This window comes from Littorina saxatilis, linkage group LG4, assembly GCF_037325665.1.
Source record: "Littorina saxatilis isolate snail1 linkage group LG4, US_GU_Lsax_2.0, whole genome shotgun sequence".
Lineage (NCBI taxonomy): Eukaryota > Metazoa > Mollusca > Gastropoda > Littorinimorpha > Littorinidae > Littorina > Littorina saxatilis.
The window spans coordinates 49,069,697-49,090,371 of NC_090248.1; the positions used below are offsets into that span (position 1 = coordinate 49,069,697).

The window sequence follows — 20,675 nt, forward strand, 5'->3', positions numbered from 1 at the left end:
GGCGCATATCCTACTTTTCGCGGCCTATTATTCCAAGTCACACGGGTATTTTGGTGGACATTTTTATCTATGCCTATACAATTTTGCCAGGAAAGACCCTTTTGTCAATCGTGGGATCTTTAATGTGCACACGCCAATGTAGTGTACACGAAGGGACCTCGGTTTTTTGTCTCATCCGAAAGACTAGCACTTGAACCCACCACCTAGGTTAGGAAAGGGGGGAGAAAATTGCTAACGCCCTGACCCAGGGTCGAACTCGCAACCTCTCGCTTCCGAGCGCAAGTGCGTTACCACTCGGCCACTCAGCATGTATGGTCTCATTACAGCACTAGCATTTATGTAATCTTTGTAATGAAGGCTTCATTAGCATCTTAGGGGGTGCTTTTTCTCAGTGGCAAATATGAATCCTTTTTTAAATGAGCACATTTTGTGTCATCGTGAAATAACATTTACATTGAGACTGGAACAAATACTGTTTCATGAAGAAAAAAACCTTAATTCTATTCAATTTGTTTGAAGGCATTTTGCCCTACTTGCCTGAATCATTGCCAGGGTCAAATCTTTGTCTTTGTTGAAAAACGTCCTCTATTTTTCATGAAGAAATTTCTGACAGGGATATGAATGATAACATCCAAAAATTACCACTCTGATCAGTTCTTGTGTGTGGGCGTTTTAAGTAGTGCCATTGCAAACTTGTTTTATCTCTTTCAAAAGCTTGAGTTTTTCATAGTTTCTGACTTTTATCTTCTCTTGTTTGTGCAGGTTTGCAACAAGCTAGCTCTCATTGTCTCCCACGCAGCTCCCAAGGTCTCTTTCTGCTGTGCCCTGACTGCGTTTGCCATGATGCCATCAGAGCAGTCCTTGCAAGCTGTGCGTGAGGCCTACCAGCGTAAAAACCAGGCAGGAGTTTCCTCCAAATCTCAGTGCTGCAGCAACTGTGCCTCAGACCAAGGCCAGTGCCTGAAGAACGATGACGATGATAAAGCAAGCAAGGAAGTAAACATTGCCACCTTATATGAAGTGGAGAGACTGTGTGGTATGTTGCGCCCTGCCTACCTCAGTCCTGAAAGTGACTTCTCCATTCTCTTCACTATGTGCAAACAATATATGATGAAAGAGAACGGTGAGGCGGTAAAATCCGCGCTGGTGAGGCGCAAGTCTGCTCCGGCGGTGCAGGTTCCCGTGACAGTGGCTTCTGCACCAGGCACAAGCCATGCAGGGCAGAGTGCAAGGCCTAACATCCTGAGGCCGTCTGCTCCTCACAGCAGCACGCTTGTTGACGGTTCATCACAGGCTAGCAACCTTGGGGTTAGTGGCGGTGTGGCGTACAGTGCCGTCAACTTTCACGGCAGCATGCTGACCCCAGGAGCACCAGGAGGGCTGGTTGGTCAGCCCTTGGTCGCCCCTAGCAACTCACAAGACAAGCCAGCGGGGACGTCAGGGCAGCAGCAGGCTTCAGGCCAGAATACTGCGCAGCGCTTGGTCCTGCAGCAGCTGTCAAGCGACATGGTGCAGGCCTTGCTGCACCTCATCCACAGCGGCCAGATCTCCCCAGTCACTCTCAACCAGATCATGTCCAAGCACCCCAACATGTCTCTGCAAGCTCTGCAGAACCTTGTCAGCCAGGCCAGAGCACACAAAGCTGCAACTACGACTCAAGGTCAGCAGCATCAAGCTCAGCAAGTGACGCAGGAACAGCAAGGTCAAGGCCAGCAGCAGCGGCTTCAGCCACAATCGGTCGAGATCCTTCAGCAGCAGCTGCAGCTTCAGAGACTACAGGGGCAGCAGACACAACAGCTTCTAGTCCAGCAGAGGCCAAGTCATCCAAGCTACAACACGGCTCAGGTTCTGCAGCCCACCGGTGTCCAGACACAGCAGGCAGGGTTACGGCAGTCAGCACCACAGCAAGTACAGTCCCCAAATCCAACAGCTGCTCAGCCGCGAATGCAAGGGGGTCAGCTGGTGGTACAGCAGTCCTTGGGCATTCAGCCCCAGCCTATTAGACCTCGTCCTCCCAAGCCGTCTCAGCAACAGCTGAGGACAGTAGCTCAAAGCCAGCAACAGATACTGCAAGGAGTGCAGCAGGCCCAGTCTGTGCATCTGTCAGGCACAGGCCAGATCCAGGTCACGCAGCCGCTGCATGTCATGACTTTCAGACAATCTGCTCCGGTTCAGACAACTGCTTCCAGAGTTCAGGGCACTCAAGTGTTGATCCAGACCAGCAATCAGATGTTATCCCACTTGTCTGGCGGCAACGTCACTTCTCTGCAACAGCAGCCTCAGCTTGTACGTCTACCTGCCACCGCAGTGACTATGAGCAGCCAAGCCATTGCCAGGTCTGACCCTCATGCTGGCGCTCATATGACGATGATCAAAGCTTCAAGACCAGAAACGGCAAAGCAGGGGGCAAGTGTGGGTTCTATGAGCCAAGCCCACAGTTCCAGCAACGGTGGGAATCGTAACTACTCTATCAACAACTTGCTCTTCACAGGTGAACAACAGAATACTCTGTCCATTTCTCTGCCAGACCAGTTGCCTGTCATTTCTGTGGACACAATTTCTGACACTCTGCGTGCACTGAGTGATAATGGTGGTAGCAGTCTGACGGTGGCCAAAGATCCTGTGCAGCAAGCTCACATCCCAGTCACTCACACTGTGTCACTGGTTGGCTCACAGAGTGCACAGCTAACCATGAACGCTCTGCATGTTGCACAAAGGCAGCAAGTACAAGGTGTATCAACACAACAGCTCCAAAAGTCCTCAAAGATGACGACACCAAAAACATCCCACAGTATGCAAGTCATCACAGCATCGTCCCACAAGCATCCTCAGGCTCCTGTCAGTGTTGCTACACAGCCAAAACCCACACAGAACTCCCAGGCGTATGGACAGCCACTGCCTGCTATCTCTTCGCTATTCGGTGCTGGCAGCCAGGTGCTTCCACAGGTCTCAACAGCTCCAGCCAACACACCCCCACCTTCCACCAGCATCCCAGCCCCCACCTCCCCCACAAGAAAGGGAGGAGCAGGTCAAGGCAAAGGCCAGAAGAAAACAGGGTGTGTGGATAAGACTGCTGCCAAAGCCAAAGAGAAGGCGGATAAAGGAGACTTGATGCGACTGCTAAAACAAGTTATGACCATCAACGTGGATGAGTGGAAGGAGAGGAAGAAGCGGGAGGAGGGGAGTGGAAGTGAATCCACATATTTGGCTATTCCAGGTCAGCCTGTGGGAACAGGGCCCAAGTCCAAAAGCGCTGTTACAACGCTGCAGAATCAGTTACTTCCTGCGGACAGGCCTCTCTTCCAGCAGTCGTCTCAGCCGGGCCTCATGTCTGTCAGCGCCGCTGTTCCTCCCCAGCCTGCTAGCGTGGCGCAGTTCAGCAAGAATCTCTCCACGTCTGTTCAAGCCTCAAGCCCTGCGTCATCTGTAGTGTCCCGTGTGCCTTCTCTTGCCTCGTCTGCTGCTGCCCCTAACACATCCGGTCCCATCCCCTCTACCTCCGGTAAAGCGTACAGTGAAAGCTTCCCTCCGTTCTCTTATTCTAGTCCCAAGCTGCACAACATCCTTTCTGGCAAGAGTACTCAAGATATTGCACTTGCGTCAGCTTCAAGCTCGCCTTTATCTGCATCTGGTGCCGATGGTTCTGGTGCTTCCTCTCCTTTGGGACAGTTTGGCGTTCCCGCTGTGTGCTATTCCCCAAGTACTATTTTGTCAGGTTACATGAACAGCGCTGCTGCAGGTTTAAGTGGTGGGATGGAGATGATGAGAACGTACTCCAGACAGGACTCTGGTGGTCAGAGTAGGTCCCCTCGCAGAGACCAGCGGCTGGGTACAGTGATGTCCATACCCATCCCTGCTAGCATTCTGCCTGAAGGTGGCATCATGGATATGGGCAGGGACGGGGACCAGTCCATTGCAACCTACCGCTGCATCATCTGTGCCAAAGCGTTCATGACCTTGGATGCCCTGCGACTCCACGTCAAACAGATCTGTAAGCCAGGTTTCAACCAGCCTCCCAACTTAAGCAGCCGCATGGCCTACAACAAAGCCCAGGCCACAGAAGCGGGGCTGGAAACAAGCACTGTTTTCCAGTGCATGCGCTGCTTCGAGCTCTGCATCAGCGAGCAAGGCATCCGTGATCACAAGCAGGTGTGCAGCAAAGCTCCCAAGCCCAAGTCCAAGTCTAAATCCAAGGCCAAGCCTAAGCCGCCCAAGTCTGAAGAAGAACAAGCCACTGAAGCCAAAGTGATGGAGCTGCTGAATAAGTGCCTGGGAGAGAACCGGGAGAAGCTGATTGAAGAGCAGAATGCCCTGGCAGCCAAACAAGCAAATGCCAAGAAAAGACAACTGAAGAAGAGACCTTCCACAGATGGGGATTCTGTAGCATCCAGTTCATCAGAAGCTGGTCTCAAATCAAAGAAAGTAAAGGACACTGATGGGGAATCTGTTGCATCCAGTTCATCAGAAACTGCCCCCAAATCAAAGAAAGTAAAGAAAGACACTGATGGGGAATCTGTTGCATCCAGTTCATCAGAAACTGCGCCCAAACCAAAGAAAGTAAAGAAAGACAAAGAAGGCTATGCAGCTGGTAGCCCTGTCAGTGTGGCATATAGTCCTGTGACTGAACAGATAAACAATACAGTATCAGCCTTTGGGTCTGTGAGAGCAGAAACATTGCAGCCAGAGGTGCAGGCATCGGTACCCACCACAGCAATACAGGCATCAGTACCTACCACAGCAATAAAGGCAGAGTCTACAGCTGTGGAGACATCTATCTCACCACCGGTCACCGCTACACCACCAGCAGTACCTGCAGTACAGTCGGAAAATACAGGCACAAACTCTGGTGATAATAAGGGGGATGTTAAGCCTAAACCAAAGCGCAAGTACTACCCAAAGAAGAAGAAACCCGTAGAAGGTGCTGGTGCTGAGAAGGCGGTACAGTCGGAGGCTAGTAAGCCAAAAGGGCAGTTTGATACTGCGGCTAAGGCAAAAAAGACAGAGAGCAGTGAAGCAAAACCAGCAAAAGAAAAGAAAGCCAAGAAGGAACCTGGCCCCCCTCCTCCTCGTTACAAAGAACTAAGTGGCTCCGGTGGTCGCAGCTTTTTCAAGTGTATGAACTGTGGACAAACTCTGTGTTCAATTGAAAACTTCAGCGATCATTGGGGGGAGTGCATCGTTAAGAAACCTCCGCCGATTAAACCAAAACGACCTCCAAAAGAGAAGAAACCTAAAACTGAAAGCAGCAGCTCTGTTAAGTCTAGCGGCATCATCTATAGTACCATAGAAAGTATGGAAAGCGTCATAAATAGTGTTGCATCTGGCTCATACGAAATTGATGCAAGTGAGTCCGGAGACACTCGTCCCGACAGCAACATTGCTGACATTGACCCAATAGCAAGCAGTGATGTTATAGTGGACGTTGAAAGTGTCCCAGAGTGTGAGGAATCCTCCCAAGCATCCACCTTGTCGTCAGACACAGAACCCAAAGCGCCTGACAGTGAAGAAAATTCTCAAGGAGCTGACTGTATGAGTGAAGTAACAGCAGGCGCAGAGGCCCCTGTGGTGTTCGAGGCTGACACCACTGAAGTGATCAATGAACTGCAAGTTGAGACCACCGTGGAAGATGGTTCGTCATCATCGGCAGCACCACAGGTCAAACAATCCCTGGTTGTGCTGGAAAAGCTCAATCTCCGGAAAAAAGGCAAGAAAAAGGCAAGTTGCAAGGTCAGCAAAAGCAGTGGGGAAGTGGATAGTGGCAAGACAGACAAGGAAGTCAGTCAACAGTGTCCGGCAGAGGGGATCAGTAAAGGCACTGTGAAAAAATACGAGGAAGCCAGTGAACAGTCTCCGGCAGAGGAGAGCAGTAGAGGCACTGTGAAAAAATCTATCTCCAGGAAAGCTGGCCAAGGTTTGAGAAAGACTGGCAACAAGCATGGCAGAAAACCTGGCGCAAAGACTGTGCCTGCTGCTAGGAGAAGAGAGAGGGAAGCAAAGGAGGGTGGCAGTAGCAGTAAGGCAGCAACCAAAGCAACGGTGAAGCCCCAGAGTGGAGACAGCAAATACTGTGGATTATGCCGTCGTTATTTCGACCGACGCATAATCCTGATCCAGCACATTGCCAGCAAGCATGTCCAGCCTTACACCGTGAAGAAACTGGGCGATACTTCCTCATACTTTTGCCACCTCTGCCAGAGGGTCTTCCCTCAGTTCTCTGGCTACATGTCACACGTCAGCTCTCACTCCCAGGCCATCATGAAAAAGTTCAGTGAACTGCAGTCCCTCAATGAGATTGGTTTCCCAGGCCGTAGTCGCAGAATTGCTCATCAAAAAGGCACTGTGGGGAGGAACCTGAACAAACATGGCCGTACCAGCCCCAGAGCCTTGTCTAAAGCTGATAAAAGAGAAGAGAGATCGGCAGCTAGGCGTCCAAGAAGGCTAAAGTCCCCTGGCACTACCAGTCCTGCTGCTAAGAAAGGAAAGGATGCTCCCTTACCCAGCGGTGACAGGAGGAGCTCAGTTAGAGCTGCCCAGAAACAAGCTCTCAGCAAAATCTACATCAGCTCCTTGGGGATCAACAGCTCAGCAGAGCCGCTGAAAGAAAGTAATAAGCGAAAGCTGTCTTCAGAGGAAAAGGCTGAGGCTAGGCCAAAGCGAACAAGAGCAGGAAAGTCCAAGAATGAGGAGGCGAAAACTGAAGAGGATGAGGAAAACACTGAAGAAAGTGGGGAAGAAACTACTGACCAAGAAGATGTGTCTCCCTCCACTGAAGTCACGAGCAGTGGTGCAGCTGCTACCTCAGCTGTCTCCAAGGACACCAAGGTGGCAGAAAAGGCAAGTATGGATGCGAACGCTGCACAAAGCTTTCCTGGGCCTGGAAAATGCCCACTGTCTGTGGAGTGCCCACAGAGAGGACCCTCTCCTGTAAATGCTCCCCAGCTCCCCTCTCCACTCTCTGCCGTCCCCAAAAAGCCTTCCTTCTTAGACTCCTTTTTGAGCTTCGTTAGTAGCAGGTCGCCAGAAGCGCCCCTGCCTATCAACCAGTCCAAGCGACGCATCTCCAACATGGGCAACTTGGAGAAGGACACCCCAGCTGCGGCTCTGACGTCAAGACGGGGCAGCTGTGACACCCCATTTCGCTCACTGCTGTCAGCTCAACCACAGCTTGCTACAACTTCTCACCTGTCAGAGGCTATGAAACCCTTGCAGCGTTCTGTCAGCAACACTGAGTCACCAATGACATCTCGTGCCAAGTCTCCACAAGGCAGCAAGGTCGTGAATGTTGCTGCCAGAAGGAAAAGTTCTGACTATGACAATGTGTTCTACTATGGCAGGTTCGAGGAGCAACTGACCCAGCCATGTAAGGTTGTTCTTGGTGACAGAATCAACCCGGAACCCCCAGAAGAAGCTGTGATCAACGTAAAGCAGTGCAGCGTCAACCTGGGGCCTAAAGTCAGCCCTGAAGCCCTCGGCATCATGGCCAGCATGAGACGCGCCACAGCAGACACTGAAAAAAACAGTGAAAGTGATACTGCACAACCTGTAGAGACCAAAGTCACCAGTGACAGTTCTCCTAGTGTTGCAGACACACGAGCTGCAGCAGAAGGCGAAGGTGTGTCACTCCTGGCAAGTGATGCAGCTTCTCTCGATCAAAAACAGACGCTTGGGCAAAGTACGGCCGTGTCACAGACCAAGCTGAACGCAGCTGGTGAGCTGTGTGTGGAGGCAACGTTGTCTGTGCTTTCTTTGCCGGAGGGATCAGCAGGCACAGATGTGGTGGCGGTCATCAGCTCCATGGCGCTGCAAGCTGCACAGCAGAACCCTCTAGCCACAGCAGAAACTGCAGCGTCGACCGGTACCAGTTTACCTGCAGTAGCAGTTCCAATGTTGAGCGTCACGACAAGTGGTGCCGAACCTCAGTTACCTTCTCTCACACAGTTCAACGGTGAAGGTGCACAGCAGTCTGTGAATGAAAGACAATCTGACGACGTGATGAGGACAGATGCACCCACAAGTGACCCGTCAGCTCTGACACCAGTGAAAGGACTGCAGCATGCAGACAAAGACAACCGGCCCCAAAGTGCTAGGGAGGCTGACCAGACTGTGGGAAACGATGAAAAAGACAACTCAGCTGAGAAAACAAAGACAGAGAGTAGCGCTGTTTTTGATAACATTAACAATGAGTTAGAGATACATGTAGCAGACACGGTTGCAAAAACTGTAGGGGAAAGCAAGGTTAATTTGAGAGCAGAAAACAGCCTGCTTGATCATGGAGGAAAAACTGATCATGCAGACCAATCTCTTTGTGGACAAAGGGATTTTCAGACAGTGGCAGTTAGCAGTAGTCACCCAGCCAGCAGTTCAGATTTTGATAGGGTCACTGTCAATATTGAAGAGTTGATTAATGACAGCATTGAAAGAGTACTGAATGAGTTTCCAGTTGGTTGTGCAAAACGCCCGTCACATTTGCATCCCAGTGGACATACAGAAACTGCAGAGATCACAGCTCAAGATAATCAGTCAGTGAATGTAGAGTGCATAGCTGAAACTACCCCAGTGGGGGAAGAAAAAGCACAGACAAATTTAGACGCAGCTACACTAGCACTATGTCCTGAAGAACAGGTAACACTCGAATCTGCCTCTACAGTTGCTGAGTCACAGCAGGCTTCAGAAACGACTGACTCAGATACACTTCAAGAGGCTGCTGCATGTGTGGCTAATAGTGGCTATATTGAAAGTGTGCCAAATCCTGCTGAACAGTCTGGGTCCGAAGAAGTTATTCCTGTAGGTTGTGATTTAGCTGATCAGCAAGAGGTACTTGTAAGAGAAGATAAAACAGAGGATGACCCCGCATTGATACAAGAACACAGTCTGCAGCCCATCACAGGGGAAGGTACCATGGAAAACACTGATCCACCACAGGAAGCAGGACATGTAGAAGATTCACAGAGTTCTGTAAATCGGGGTGTAGTTTCCTCTTCTGATGAAGGACTCCAAGGCGATTCTGCTTGCAGATCATTTAACATGTCCTGTGAAGAACCTGATACCAGTAATGACATTGAGAAAAGACATCGGCCAATTGTGGATCCAACCATATCATCAGAAGTGCCTTCAGTTGAACTTCCAGCAGAAAACAAAGCAGAGAGAGGTGAAGTTGAGATTGAATATGAGCATAGCATCCCCCACAGACCCCTCGCTGAAGAACACTCTGTCCCAGTGGTGGCAAGCAGTACTACAGACGGAGAGGGCAGGACTCAGGGTCACCAGCAGCTATCTGCACATCCTGTCAGTGTTAAGAGTCAGGAGGAAAGTTTAGGGTTAGGGTTATATTTTGATTCTACGGCAGGGGAACTGGTGAAAATGTCTGGAAAAGAACATATACTTGAAGAGGAATGCCAGATACATCCAGAAAGTGTAGAACTAGAAGATAAGATTTCCAGTCAGTTTGAAAGTGTATCACCATCCAAGATGACTGCCCCAGATGGACAGGAAAGGGTAGAGCCACCACTGTCAGTTGATAAAACAGCAAAAGATAAAGACACCGCTTTGGATGCTGTCAGTTCATCCTCAGTGCAACTTACTCGGTCAGCTCGTCAGCACAACGCTGACTCCATGTCTATGATGGATTTCTTGATGAAGTCAGCTTTCGTTATTCCAGAAACTCACGGCAGTGGTAGTGAAAACCACAAGGCTCCTCCATGTGATGATCATCGTAAGTCTGGCGAAGTAAATCCTAATGCTCTGGATCATCACACTGCTGCCCTCAGTTCTGTTGCAGCAACCCTTCAAGGGGAGACAAGCGTAAATATTGAGGTGGAGAATCATGCTGGCCTCTCACTGCATGCAGATGGACAGACTGATGAATCAGAAGTGAGTGACGGCGCTGACTTTGAATTTGATGACGGTGATGATGTTGAGGATGATGAATGGGACACGAGTGATGACAGAGTGCAGATATTAACTCTTCCTGATGAGCGTCACACAGCAGTCAACCGGACACCCTCAACAGAAGCAGCAGAGGGGTCTCATGAACCTGAAAGTGTGCCAGAGCCTGTTGTTGAAGAGAAGCTGATCTCGGATGAAGTGCTTTCGGCAGGGTCTGTAGTATCTGAGGAAGGGTATAATTCTGACGCTGTTGTTTCATTAGAACGTGATGCAGAACAGAGTGTCCACAAGTCACTGGAAAATAACCAAACTGTTCCAACGAATGTAGATCAATCTCTTCAAATTCATACATGCGACACTGATCAGAAAATGGGACATGTTCCAGCAGTACTACCAACAGGATGTGTTGACGAGGATGCTATAGCCAATGAATCTGCAAAGCAGCAGTCCAAAGCAGAGCATCCAGAATCTTGGAACGAGTCTCCAGGGGATCTTGAGAACCTTGCAGAATGTGTGCCACTGGATGTACATGAATCGGGTGCCAAGGGTTGTGATTCAGCACAAGAAACCTTGGAGGACAGTCTTTCTGGTGAGGCTGTAGCTGCCCAAATGCAAGACTCAGCTGCTTCACCTGTTGAGAAGTCTTCAGACAGTAACCCAAGATTGGAGGAACAACAATCCATTTCTTCCACAGCCCAGAAAGATGTGCCAGATAAATCTGATGAGGCTGACCCTGAAAGTGACCTGCCTGAGTTGTGCATTGTCCCTGATACCAACACCATAGTTGTCAGAATCTACTTTGACAGGAAACCTGAGAAGGAAAGGGTCACTCCGCCTTCAGCCGACGATGAAAGTACAGTCATCTCTGCAGTGCCTGAGGATCAAGAAGTCAAGATCAGAAATGTGAGAGGAAAGCCTAAAAGTAAGAAGAAACCAGAAACATTTATTGCCAAGGTGGTTGAAACGACGAAAGAAGTTGTGGTCCAGCAGGAGGAGGAAGCTGCACCGGTGGAGTCCCCCACAAGAAAACCGCTGTTGGGTGTGAAGCCTCTGCGCAGTGTGCTCAAGCCACAGCCCTTTGTGTGGGAGGCCGACGGGGAGGAGGACCGCAATAAGCTGGCTCGCATTGAGCGCTCCAGGAAGGCGCTCCGGCAGAAAGCCCAAGTCGCTCCATTCTGCTGGGACTCGGATGAAGCTGATGATGGCGAAAAGGGACGCAGTAAAGGGGAGGGTATCCAAAAGAAAGATGCGACAAGTCAAGGTAGCAAACATAGCAAAAGCCCACTTCAGCCCGTCGGTGACAAAGTTGAGGCTGCACCTTCCCCTTGTGATACGAACCTCAGCAACGTGGCTTCTAACAACCAGAATATGGCCAACGAGACAGAACCCAGCAAACAAGATGGTGGAAGCAGCCACAATGACTTGGAAAGTGCCAGGAAGACACCGTCTGCTACGCTGAAGAACGAGCCTGATGTGGGGAAGAAATTGTCGGATACTATGAAGAAACCATCTGATACGCCGAAGAAACAGTCTGGTGTGGGGAAGAAAGAGTCCGATACTGTGAAGAAAATGTCTGATACGGGGAAGAAGGAGTCCGATACTGTGAAGAAAATGTCTGATGCGGAGAAGAAAGAGTCCGATACTGTGAAGAAAATGTCTGATACGGGGAAGAAAGAGTCCGATACTGTGAAGAAAATGTCTGATACGGGGAAGAAAGAGTCAGATACTGTGAAGAAAATGTCTGATACGGGGAAGAAAGAGTCAGATACAGTGAAGAAAGCCTCTGATACAGTGAAGAAAGCCTCTGATACAGTGAAGAAAGCCTCTGATACTGTGAAGAAAGCCCCTGATACAGTGAAGAAAGCCTCTGATACAGTGAAGAAAGCCTCTGATACAGTGAAGAAAGCCTCTGATACGGCAAAGGTTGAGCAGGGCAAGAGTATTCCCAGCAAATCTGTCAGTGAGAAAACAGTTGATGACAAAAACACTGCAAATAACAAGTCTGCTGCACACAACACCACCAGTAAAAGTAAAGAAACTGTAGAGGCAAGCAGAAAGAAGAAAGTTGTAGCTCCAAGTTCTGCTCCAGCCAACGAAAAAGGTGCTGCACCAAAAGTCGAAAACGCTTCTGCAGAACGAAGTAGGATGACATATCGTTCTAAGAATGCAAGACGACCAGGTTCATTTGACAAGAGTGGAGAGACAGCTTCAACAGCTGCAGAAAAGCGAGCTCCTTTTAGAAAATCACGTAGTTGTGACATTGGAGGTGATGAGCTTGTTTCTAAAGATTCCCCAGCGCCCCAGAGGCCTGCAGAAGAGCAGAAGAGTGTGATACCTGACATAAAGATTGAGTCTGATTCTTGTGGAAAAACCAGTGCTGAAATGGGCCAGTCTAATGAACAAGCATCCAGTCAGGAAACGGCACCCTCATCCATAAATTCTCAGCTCAAAGTGCTCACTCGCTCATCAGAAAAGGTTGCTCCGTCTCCTTCTCTACACAAGTGGAGAAGCAGACGTTCTCTGCCTTCTTCAACAGTGAGAAAAGCCGAGGCTTCAGAGGTAAAGACTGAAACAAATACTTCCAGCAAACCGAAAATAAAAAGGAGGTCAAACCCACCAGTTCAGAAAACGGAACCTGCAAGTGCAAAGACTGATGAAAGCTCTGCTGGCAAGCCTAAAGACAAACAAGAAGTGAGTACTGAAAGTCAGCCCAAGTCCCCAGATGTCAGCTGCACTGGTGTGAGGACTCGTCACAACAGCAAGAACAGCAAACAGCCATCGCAGAAGATTCCTGATGTGGCCGCAAACCCAACATCAGTGCGCAGCAGGGACACCACCCCAGACAAGTCAGAAAGTCAAGTGAATGATGCTGCCTCCCTTGCCGTGTCTCTTCGCAGCCATGACACCAGAAGCAGCAAGAACACTGAGTCCAAAGCTTCTGACAATCTTCAGGCCATCGTGAGATCTCGGCGTAGGCGAACATCAAGCAACTCCAGTACCACACCCTCTAAGTCATTCCGTGGAGGAAATGGCACACCTAGCAAGCCGCTGCCTGAGAGTAAAACAAACAGGGCAGCTTCCACAAGCAGAGAGCCCACACCCACTGCAGGGACTGCCAGCGGTTCTGCCTCCAAAGTTCCAACACTGAGCACTCCTGTATCGCAGCGTGGTAGGGAACGCAAAACTGTGCCTCCTGCCTCTGAAAGAAGAGCATCTCAGGGAATCTTACCATCTCAGCCAAAGAAATCAAATCAGACTGTAACACCAAGCTCAGCTGTTTCGCATGTTGAAAAGAAACCATCAGATGCAGCAGTATCTAATACCGCCCAAACCGACGCTTTGAAAGACACAGCACAGACCCCAAACAGCCCGGCGCCAAATGCAAGGCAGTCGGCTTCAGAATCAAGATACTTAGGTGCCATGGTGCGACGTCGACAGCAACCGGCAAGCTGGCGCTCAACAAATAGCTCTGCAGCAAAGAAACCTCGTGTGCTCCATAGCTCCATAGCTCCACAGTATGAGATCATTCGTGTTGAACCTGTGCTGGGTGATTCACCCAGTGATCAGCGCAGAACTCGTTCCAACGACAGGGACGCTGAGCCATCGCCTCGCACGGTACACACCAGAGTGTCTGTGGATGAAGTCAAGCCAACAGCGCACAGCAAGGAGACCAGCAAAGCAGGAGGCGATCAAAAGTGGTCTATCAACCGACACTTTGCTCCTTCGGGTGTGAAGAAGATCTCCGAGCAGCGTTTTCCATTTAGTTTCAAGAGAGCCAGCAGAACAAGGACTCAGACAAAGTAAAACAAAGAAAACCCACAGAAGAATATGCTGCTGTAATTGTTTCCTCCAAAGACAGTACCCATCAAGTTTAAAAAGAAAAAGAAAAAAAGCTGCATGAAGGTTTCATTGAAATTTAGATGTGTGTTCACTCATTGAGACCATGTTTTGCTCTGTGTGCATATTTTTCTTCTGTAAAATATTTAGAACTGGGGAAATCTGAGGCATCAATACAATCTTTGAAAATCACTAAGTCCTAATGTAAATTAATTTAGAAGAGGAAACGGAAAAGTATAACAGGAGGTTTGGTTAGATCTTGCTCTTAAGATAACAAATTGGAAGGTAATAAATTTAGCAGTAACCAGTAAATCCATGTACATTTATTTAAATGTTTAAAAAAAATGTAAACCGTTTTGAGAGAATCCCAATCCATGTAGATTATTTGTTGAGAAAATGTATGGTGCAGCTTGTTTATTCAGTGACAGTACAGTGGTTTTTGTTTTGTTTTGTTTGGACTTCCTCGAGGTCTAAAAACACATTTTGCAAATGGAACATTCAAACATAAAAATGCTGCTTGTTGTTTGAACCTCAAATGAAGAAAAAGTTTCAGAATCATGGAACTATAGAGTTTTTCCCTTAAAATACAAAACAACAACAAAATACTGAAAAAATGTCCACAGCTTTACCGAATATATTTTGACATTTCACTGATTACAACATTCTTGCAACAATGCAAGATATAATTGTCATTGTTTGAGTATTTGTTAATGAAAGAATCTCATAATGATTACAGTGAATATGACTTATGGTGCCATTTTATACATGTATGAACTGAAACCACTTTGAGTGTCTTGTAAATGTCACTGATCAAAATAACTGCAGCGCTCAAACAAGATCAATGTTGCACTGGGCTTAGCTCAAAACGGAAGTAAGCAGTGCTTTTTGCATGATAGAAAGCTGATATTTTGCAATGCTGCTGTTGTCTGTGTTGCTAAATGAAACCATATGTCAAAGTTCTAATGTATTAAGAATGATGTAATACGTATGCTGTTGCTGAGTGGATGTATAGCTGTGACATTTTCATACAAAAATGGTGCAAAACTGAAATTAGTGCAACATCAGGGCTGTTTTGCTCAGAATGTAACAGGTCTAGTGTGTGCTTATAGATTCGTCTGTATGTTTGTGTTTGACTGTGTGTTTATGAACCACAGGTATGTGTACAGAAGAGATGTATATATGTAAGGGTTTAATTTCTTGTTGAGTTGAAATTCAAGGGACATTTTCCTCCTTTTTTTCAAGCTATTCTTGCAGGTTTTGTTTTGTTTTGATTAAAGGCACACACCTCCCTGTGAAAACAATTCGGCTCAACATCTCAGATCAGGCCAGGCTTTCACTCGAAATAAGACCATCCTTCCAGTTGGTCACATACCACAAATCAACACCCTGGCTGCTTGCTGTGGTGAGTAGGAATTTTTTGATGAATTTATTCTCAAAATTAATTCATCAACAAATTCCCACTGTGCTCAGACACCACCCAGGTGTTCATTTTTGGTATGTGACCAAGTGGAGGGATGGTCTTATCCTATGTAAAAGGCTGGCCAGATCTGAGACCGTGAACCAAATTTTTTTCATGGGAAGGAGTGTGCCTTTAAGCTAGCAAAAATAAATGTTCTTTGTCACCTAATGTTAAGTGGGATGGAAGTGAAGGTGGGGGCTATGAATGACCTCTTTTTATTTTGTGTGATATATTGTATGTCAACACTGGTCAACATACACTGATCAGTGTTTTGTATTGCTGAATGTCAACAGGTCTACTTTGTTGAACACATTTTCAGTCATAGTCTCAGGATTAAGTTTCAGATTGTGTTACAAAATGTCAAATGCAAGAATGTGCAATTGAAATTTTGACCTTTGTACAGCTTGTTTGGGACTGAAATATGTGTCCCTGTGTTCCTGTATTGCTTCCAAATGGCCATTTCCCCTTTCCTTTCTTCTTTTCTGACCATGCATGCTTCACTTGGAACTGTGTGGTCTTAGGGAAGATAAAACAGCTTGCATGAATGCTTTTATTCTTTGTTTTGTGGTTTTTTTCTTCTGTTGGTGTTTGGATGTTGTGTGAAGTGTTGTGTTTTATGGCTTTCTTTTCTGGGTTTTTTTCTGTGAGTGTTTGGATGTTGTGTAAAGTGTGTTTTATGGCTTTCTTTTGTTCAGTGTTGAAGAAGTTGATGTAGCTACCAGTGCTAGAATAGTTTCAGTTAATGCCTTAGATTTGCTTTAGTTTAGTTGCTAATTATGTGTGCTTTCTATAGGTAGACTTAGGGTAGCGGTTTTGTTCTGTTTTGCTTCTGATGTGGCAATCACGAACCATTTTACTGAATGGTGTTCCAAAAGTCTTTATCAAGATATACACCCCCCCCCCCACCCCCCCACCCCCGCCTCCCCTCTCACAGTACACAGAACCTTTGATAACTCGAGCCAAATGCTTGAAGGTAGAGTGATAAAATAATGAAGTTAGATCCAAACAGTATCTGTTTGCGGTGAAAATGTCATTTATTTGAACCTACTCAGACATCCTCCCAATCCCCTCACCTCCAAGATATTGCTATGTGTATTGCCTGGTTACAGAAATTCAGAAGTCAAGCTCCCATTTTGCTTTAGTGCATCACTTCAAGGCTGAATGTTCTTTAACTTCCACTCAGTAAAGTGCTGTATTATATTTATACTAATTATAGGTACCCTTTACCTTTGGTAGGATCTCAAAGTGTCATTTTTTTTTTCTTTCTTTTTCTTTGGGGTCCTGATTTGGCCTATTATGGTCTGCTGGACCCGAAAAGCAACAGCTAACTAACTAACTATTTTTTTCTTCCACACCTTTGCTTGGCAGCACATCTCAGATGCGTCTTTGTTGATGTAGGTGTGTGCAGGTGGGAAAGGGACGCAGAGGAAAAGGGTTCGAACCCAAAGACCCATGCGATCTTGCCGTTCACCTTACCTCTCACCCGGTCGCGTCCTTCGTCCTCGGGGGTCTGCCAGCGCTGGCTGTCCCTCTTCTTCAGTTTGTTGATTTGATCTGTGTCACTGGTGTTTGCATGCAGATACATGTATTGTGTGTTGGTGTTTGGCAACATTTGGGTGGTGACCTCCTTTTATTTTTTTGACTGTGTTAAATTGATGTTGTTCAAGATAATGAAAGCTTTTATGTGTGCATGATGTGGTGCTTAATTAAAGATGTTTCCAGTCACCTCAGTGCACGAGAAAGGTTTAATAATAATCTATATCTATATACGGCTTGTGTCTGTCTGTCTGTCTGTCTGTCTGTGTGTTCACGATTCACGGCCAAAGTTCTCGATGGATCTGCTTCAAATTTGGTGGGCATATTCAGGTAGACCCCGGACACAATCGTGGAAAATTTGGAACATGTGCGTGCTCTCAGCGCGCAGCGCTGAACCGATTTTGGTTTTTCTGTACATCCATTCCCAGTAACTCTTCCTTATCTTTTCCAGTGTTTTGTGCGTTTATCTCCCTTCCTTCGTACGGTGCGCCGGCAAAGCCGTCGTACACCCGGCTAAGCCGGGTCTGGCTCTACTTCCCGGCGAAGCCGTACCCGGCGAAGCGGGTATTCATCTAGTAATAATAATAAATGAGCATTTATATAGCGCAACATCATAACTTTACAATTATGCTCTTTGCGCTTGACACATTTAAAATTAAAACACAGTTATACAAGCATTTACATCTACATTCATAGTCAACAACGCTTAATCAAAAGCTGTCAACCCGGTGGGAGCCAGCTGAGATGTCGGAATGGCTAGAATCACAAACGACCCGGTTTCAACCAATCCAACCCCGTGGGTGGCTCCCACTCGGTTGGTAACTCGTGAATATCAGCCCTGGTGCTGTTTGTTTCCATCTTGCTTTAATCCAACTGTCCTTTTTGTGCATGACAAATACCTCTCCCACGCCCTCCTGAGAAACTGTCATCCCATCCCATCCCATAGTCCCAGCCACCACACCTAATTCTTGAATAGTCGGCAATATCGTTAGTCAGTCTGAGGAGTAAGCTTGTGGAATGATAACAACTGAACTTAGAAGCTTGGCATTTAAAACGTGCAATTGAAGTGCTAGTCTCTGCTTTGATGCTGTGTGAAAGCAAGATAAAAAGCAGTGTCCACAAAAAAATGAATGGGGTGATTTAATTTGTTTTATTTCTTTGTCATTCTTTTTTTCTTTTTATATTTAGTCAAGTTTTGACTAAATATTTTAACATCGAGGGGGAATCGAAACGAGGGTCGTGGTGTATGTGCGTCTGTCTGTCTGTCTGTCTGTGTGTGTGTGTAGAGCGATTCAGACTAAACTACTGGACCGATCTTTATGAAATTTGACATGAGAGTTCCTGGGTATGAAATCCCCGAACGTTTTTTTCATTTTTTTGATAAATGTCTTTGATGACGTCATATCCGGCTTTTCGTGAAAGTTGAGGCGGCACTGTCACGCCCTCATTTTTCAACCAAATTGGTTCAAATTTTGGTCAAGTAATCTTCGACGAAGCCCGGACTTCGGTATTGCATTTCAGCTTGGTGGCTTAAAAATTAATTAATGACTTTGGTCATTAAAAATCTGAAAATTGTAAAAAAAAATAAAAATGTATAAAACGATCCAAATTTACCTTTATCTTATTCTCCATCATTTGCTGATTCCAAAAACATATAAATATGTTATATTCGGATTAAAAACAAGCTCTGAAAATTAAATATATAAAAATTATTATCAAAATTAAATTGTCCAAATCAATTTAAAAACACTTTCATCTTATTCCTTGTCGGTTCCTGATTCCCAAAACATATAGATATGATATGTTTGGATTAAAAACACGCTCAGAAAGTTAAAACAAAGAGAGGTACAGAAAAGCGTGCTATCCTTCTTAGCGCAACTGCTACCCCGCTCTTCTTGTCAATTTCACTGCCTTTGCCATGAGCGGTGGACTGACGATGCTACGAGTATACGGTCTTGCTGAAAAATGGCATTGCGTTCAGTTTCATTCTGTGAGTTCGACAGCTACTTGACTAAATATTGTATTTTCGCCTTACGCGACTTGTTATAGATTTGTGTGGTTTAATCACTGAATAGAATAATCTTGAACTGAACAGAAAAATCAAAAGCTTTCTAGTCTTGGGGAAACAAACAAGGTACTGTGTGTTTTGCTAATGTAGTTCCCCCCCGCGGGTTAGGGGGAAGAATTTACCTGATGCTCCCCAGCATGTCGTAAGAGGCGACTAACGGATTCTGTTTCTCCTTTTACCCTTGTTAAGTGTTTCTTGTATAGAATATAGTCAATTTTTGTAAAGATTTTAGTCAAGCAGTATGTAAGAAATGTTAAGTCCTTTGTACTGGAAACTTGCATTCTCCCAGTAAGGTAATATATTGTACTACACTGTACGTTGCAAGCCCCTGGAGCAAATTTTTGATTAGTGCTTTTGTGAACAAGAAACAATTGACAAGTGGCTCTATCCCATCTTCCCCCTTTCCCTGTCGCGATATAACCCTTTGTTGTTGAAAACGACGTTAAACACCAAATAAATAAAATGCTAATGTAGTAGCCAAACTAATTCCTCCATTATTTAATTAAATATTTTTTGTTTGATTGTCGGTAGAACCCCGAGGTGTGTGTGCTAGCACTACTGTAGTAGGTCAAGCTAACACTAATCATTTACCTGGTTACGTGCATCTTTTGAAGATAGTGTCTCCTTGGGTTTCCTCCCATCACGAATCCTAAGTTTGGTTGTTCTTGTGATTTTTATCTGGAGGGAATGGGGGGGGGGGGGGGGGGGGGGGGGTCACACTGCGATGGTCCATGTTTTGTTTTCCAATTCTGTACATTGGATGTTGACAATATTTGTTGTCTGATGATGTTGATGTATCCCAATTGTTTAAAAGTTTTTGTGAGTCATCTTGACAAATTTGTTTTGGTTGTCAAAGAGAGTGATGTGGGTCAATAATGAATACTTTGTATAGTTTATGAATTAACAAACTGGGGCTTTATGTTGTGTTTATATTGCAATTAATTAAACTGAAAGCTGTCCACCCTGCAAGGAAATATGATCAAAATGTTCTAAATGGCTGTAAAACAAAAGATACGTTTCCCCAATTGTATATGTGTAGATTTGTGAACATTTGAATGATTCTGCTCATCAGGCAGCCAATGTCTATACATTTTTTTTTTTCATTTTGTGTGTGTGCGAGGTCAAGATAAATATTTGTTTGTACTGGAAACTTGCATTCTCCCAGTAAGGTAATATATTGTACTACGTTGCAAGCCCCTGGAGCAATTTTTTGATAAATGCTTTTGTGAACAAGAAACAATTGACAAGTGGCTCTATCCCATCACCCCCCTTCCCTCCGTCACGATATAACCTTGAACGGTTGAAAACGACGTTAAACACCAATTAAAGAAAGAAAGAATATTTTTTTGTATGCCAATGTTTTGAGTTTGTTCTGTTGAAAATAATCAGATGTACAGATGCCTATGCATAATTGATTGAAATAAAAAGCATTATGTTTTCAATTTTAAAACAAACCTTTGCATTTGAACGATTTGTTACACCTGTCACAAGTGAATGAATGAGAAGCAATGATTCTGTAATCTATGCCCGAAGAGTTTGATAACTTTTAAAACCATTTTGCTGTGCTCGACAGTACAATTGGTCTCCCAAAGAGAAGGCAGGGGCATTCTTTTTCTACTGTAATGAAAAGCCATTTTGAAAAATTAATATTGTTCAAAATATTTTGTATCCCTCTGTACATGGTGTGAATTACTCATCATTTGAAAAAAGTAAAAACTGTAATAGTGTTACATGTATTTGTCTGGGTCTTGCATGGGACAGTCACAGTTTGATGCTTAACATATGACAAACTTCTGTGGATTTCACAGAAGCTTTTAGTGTATTTTGAATATATACTACCAGTTTAAACAAAAATCTCATTTCCTTCTCTTGAAAAAAGGGCTTAACAGA

General features: G+C 45.8%; 1 protein-coding gene across 1 annotated transcript in view; it reads left to right on the forward strand.

The window, feature by feature from the left end:
• Positions 1-19,247, forward strand: part of LOC138964965 (pneumococcal serine-rich repeat protein-like) — a 36,191-nt gene extending 16,944 nt beyond the window's left edge. Inside the window, exon 8 of the mRNA XM_070337067.1 lies at positions 763-19,247. Within this exon, the coding sequence (XP_070193168.1) occupies positions 763-13,689 (12,927 nt within the window). The 3' untranslated portion in view covers positions 13,690-19,247. The remainder of the gene's footprint in view (positions 1-762) is intronic.
• Positions 19,248-20,675: the final 1,428 nt, after the last annotated feature.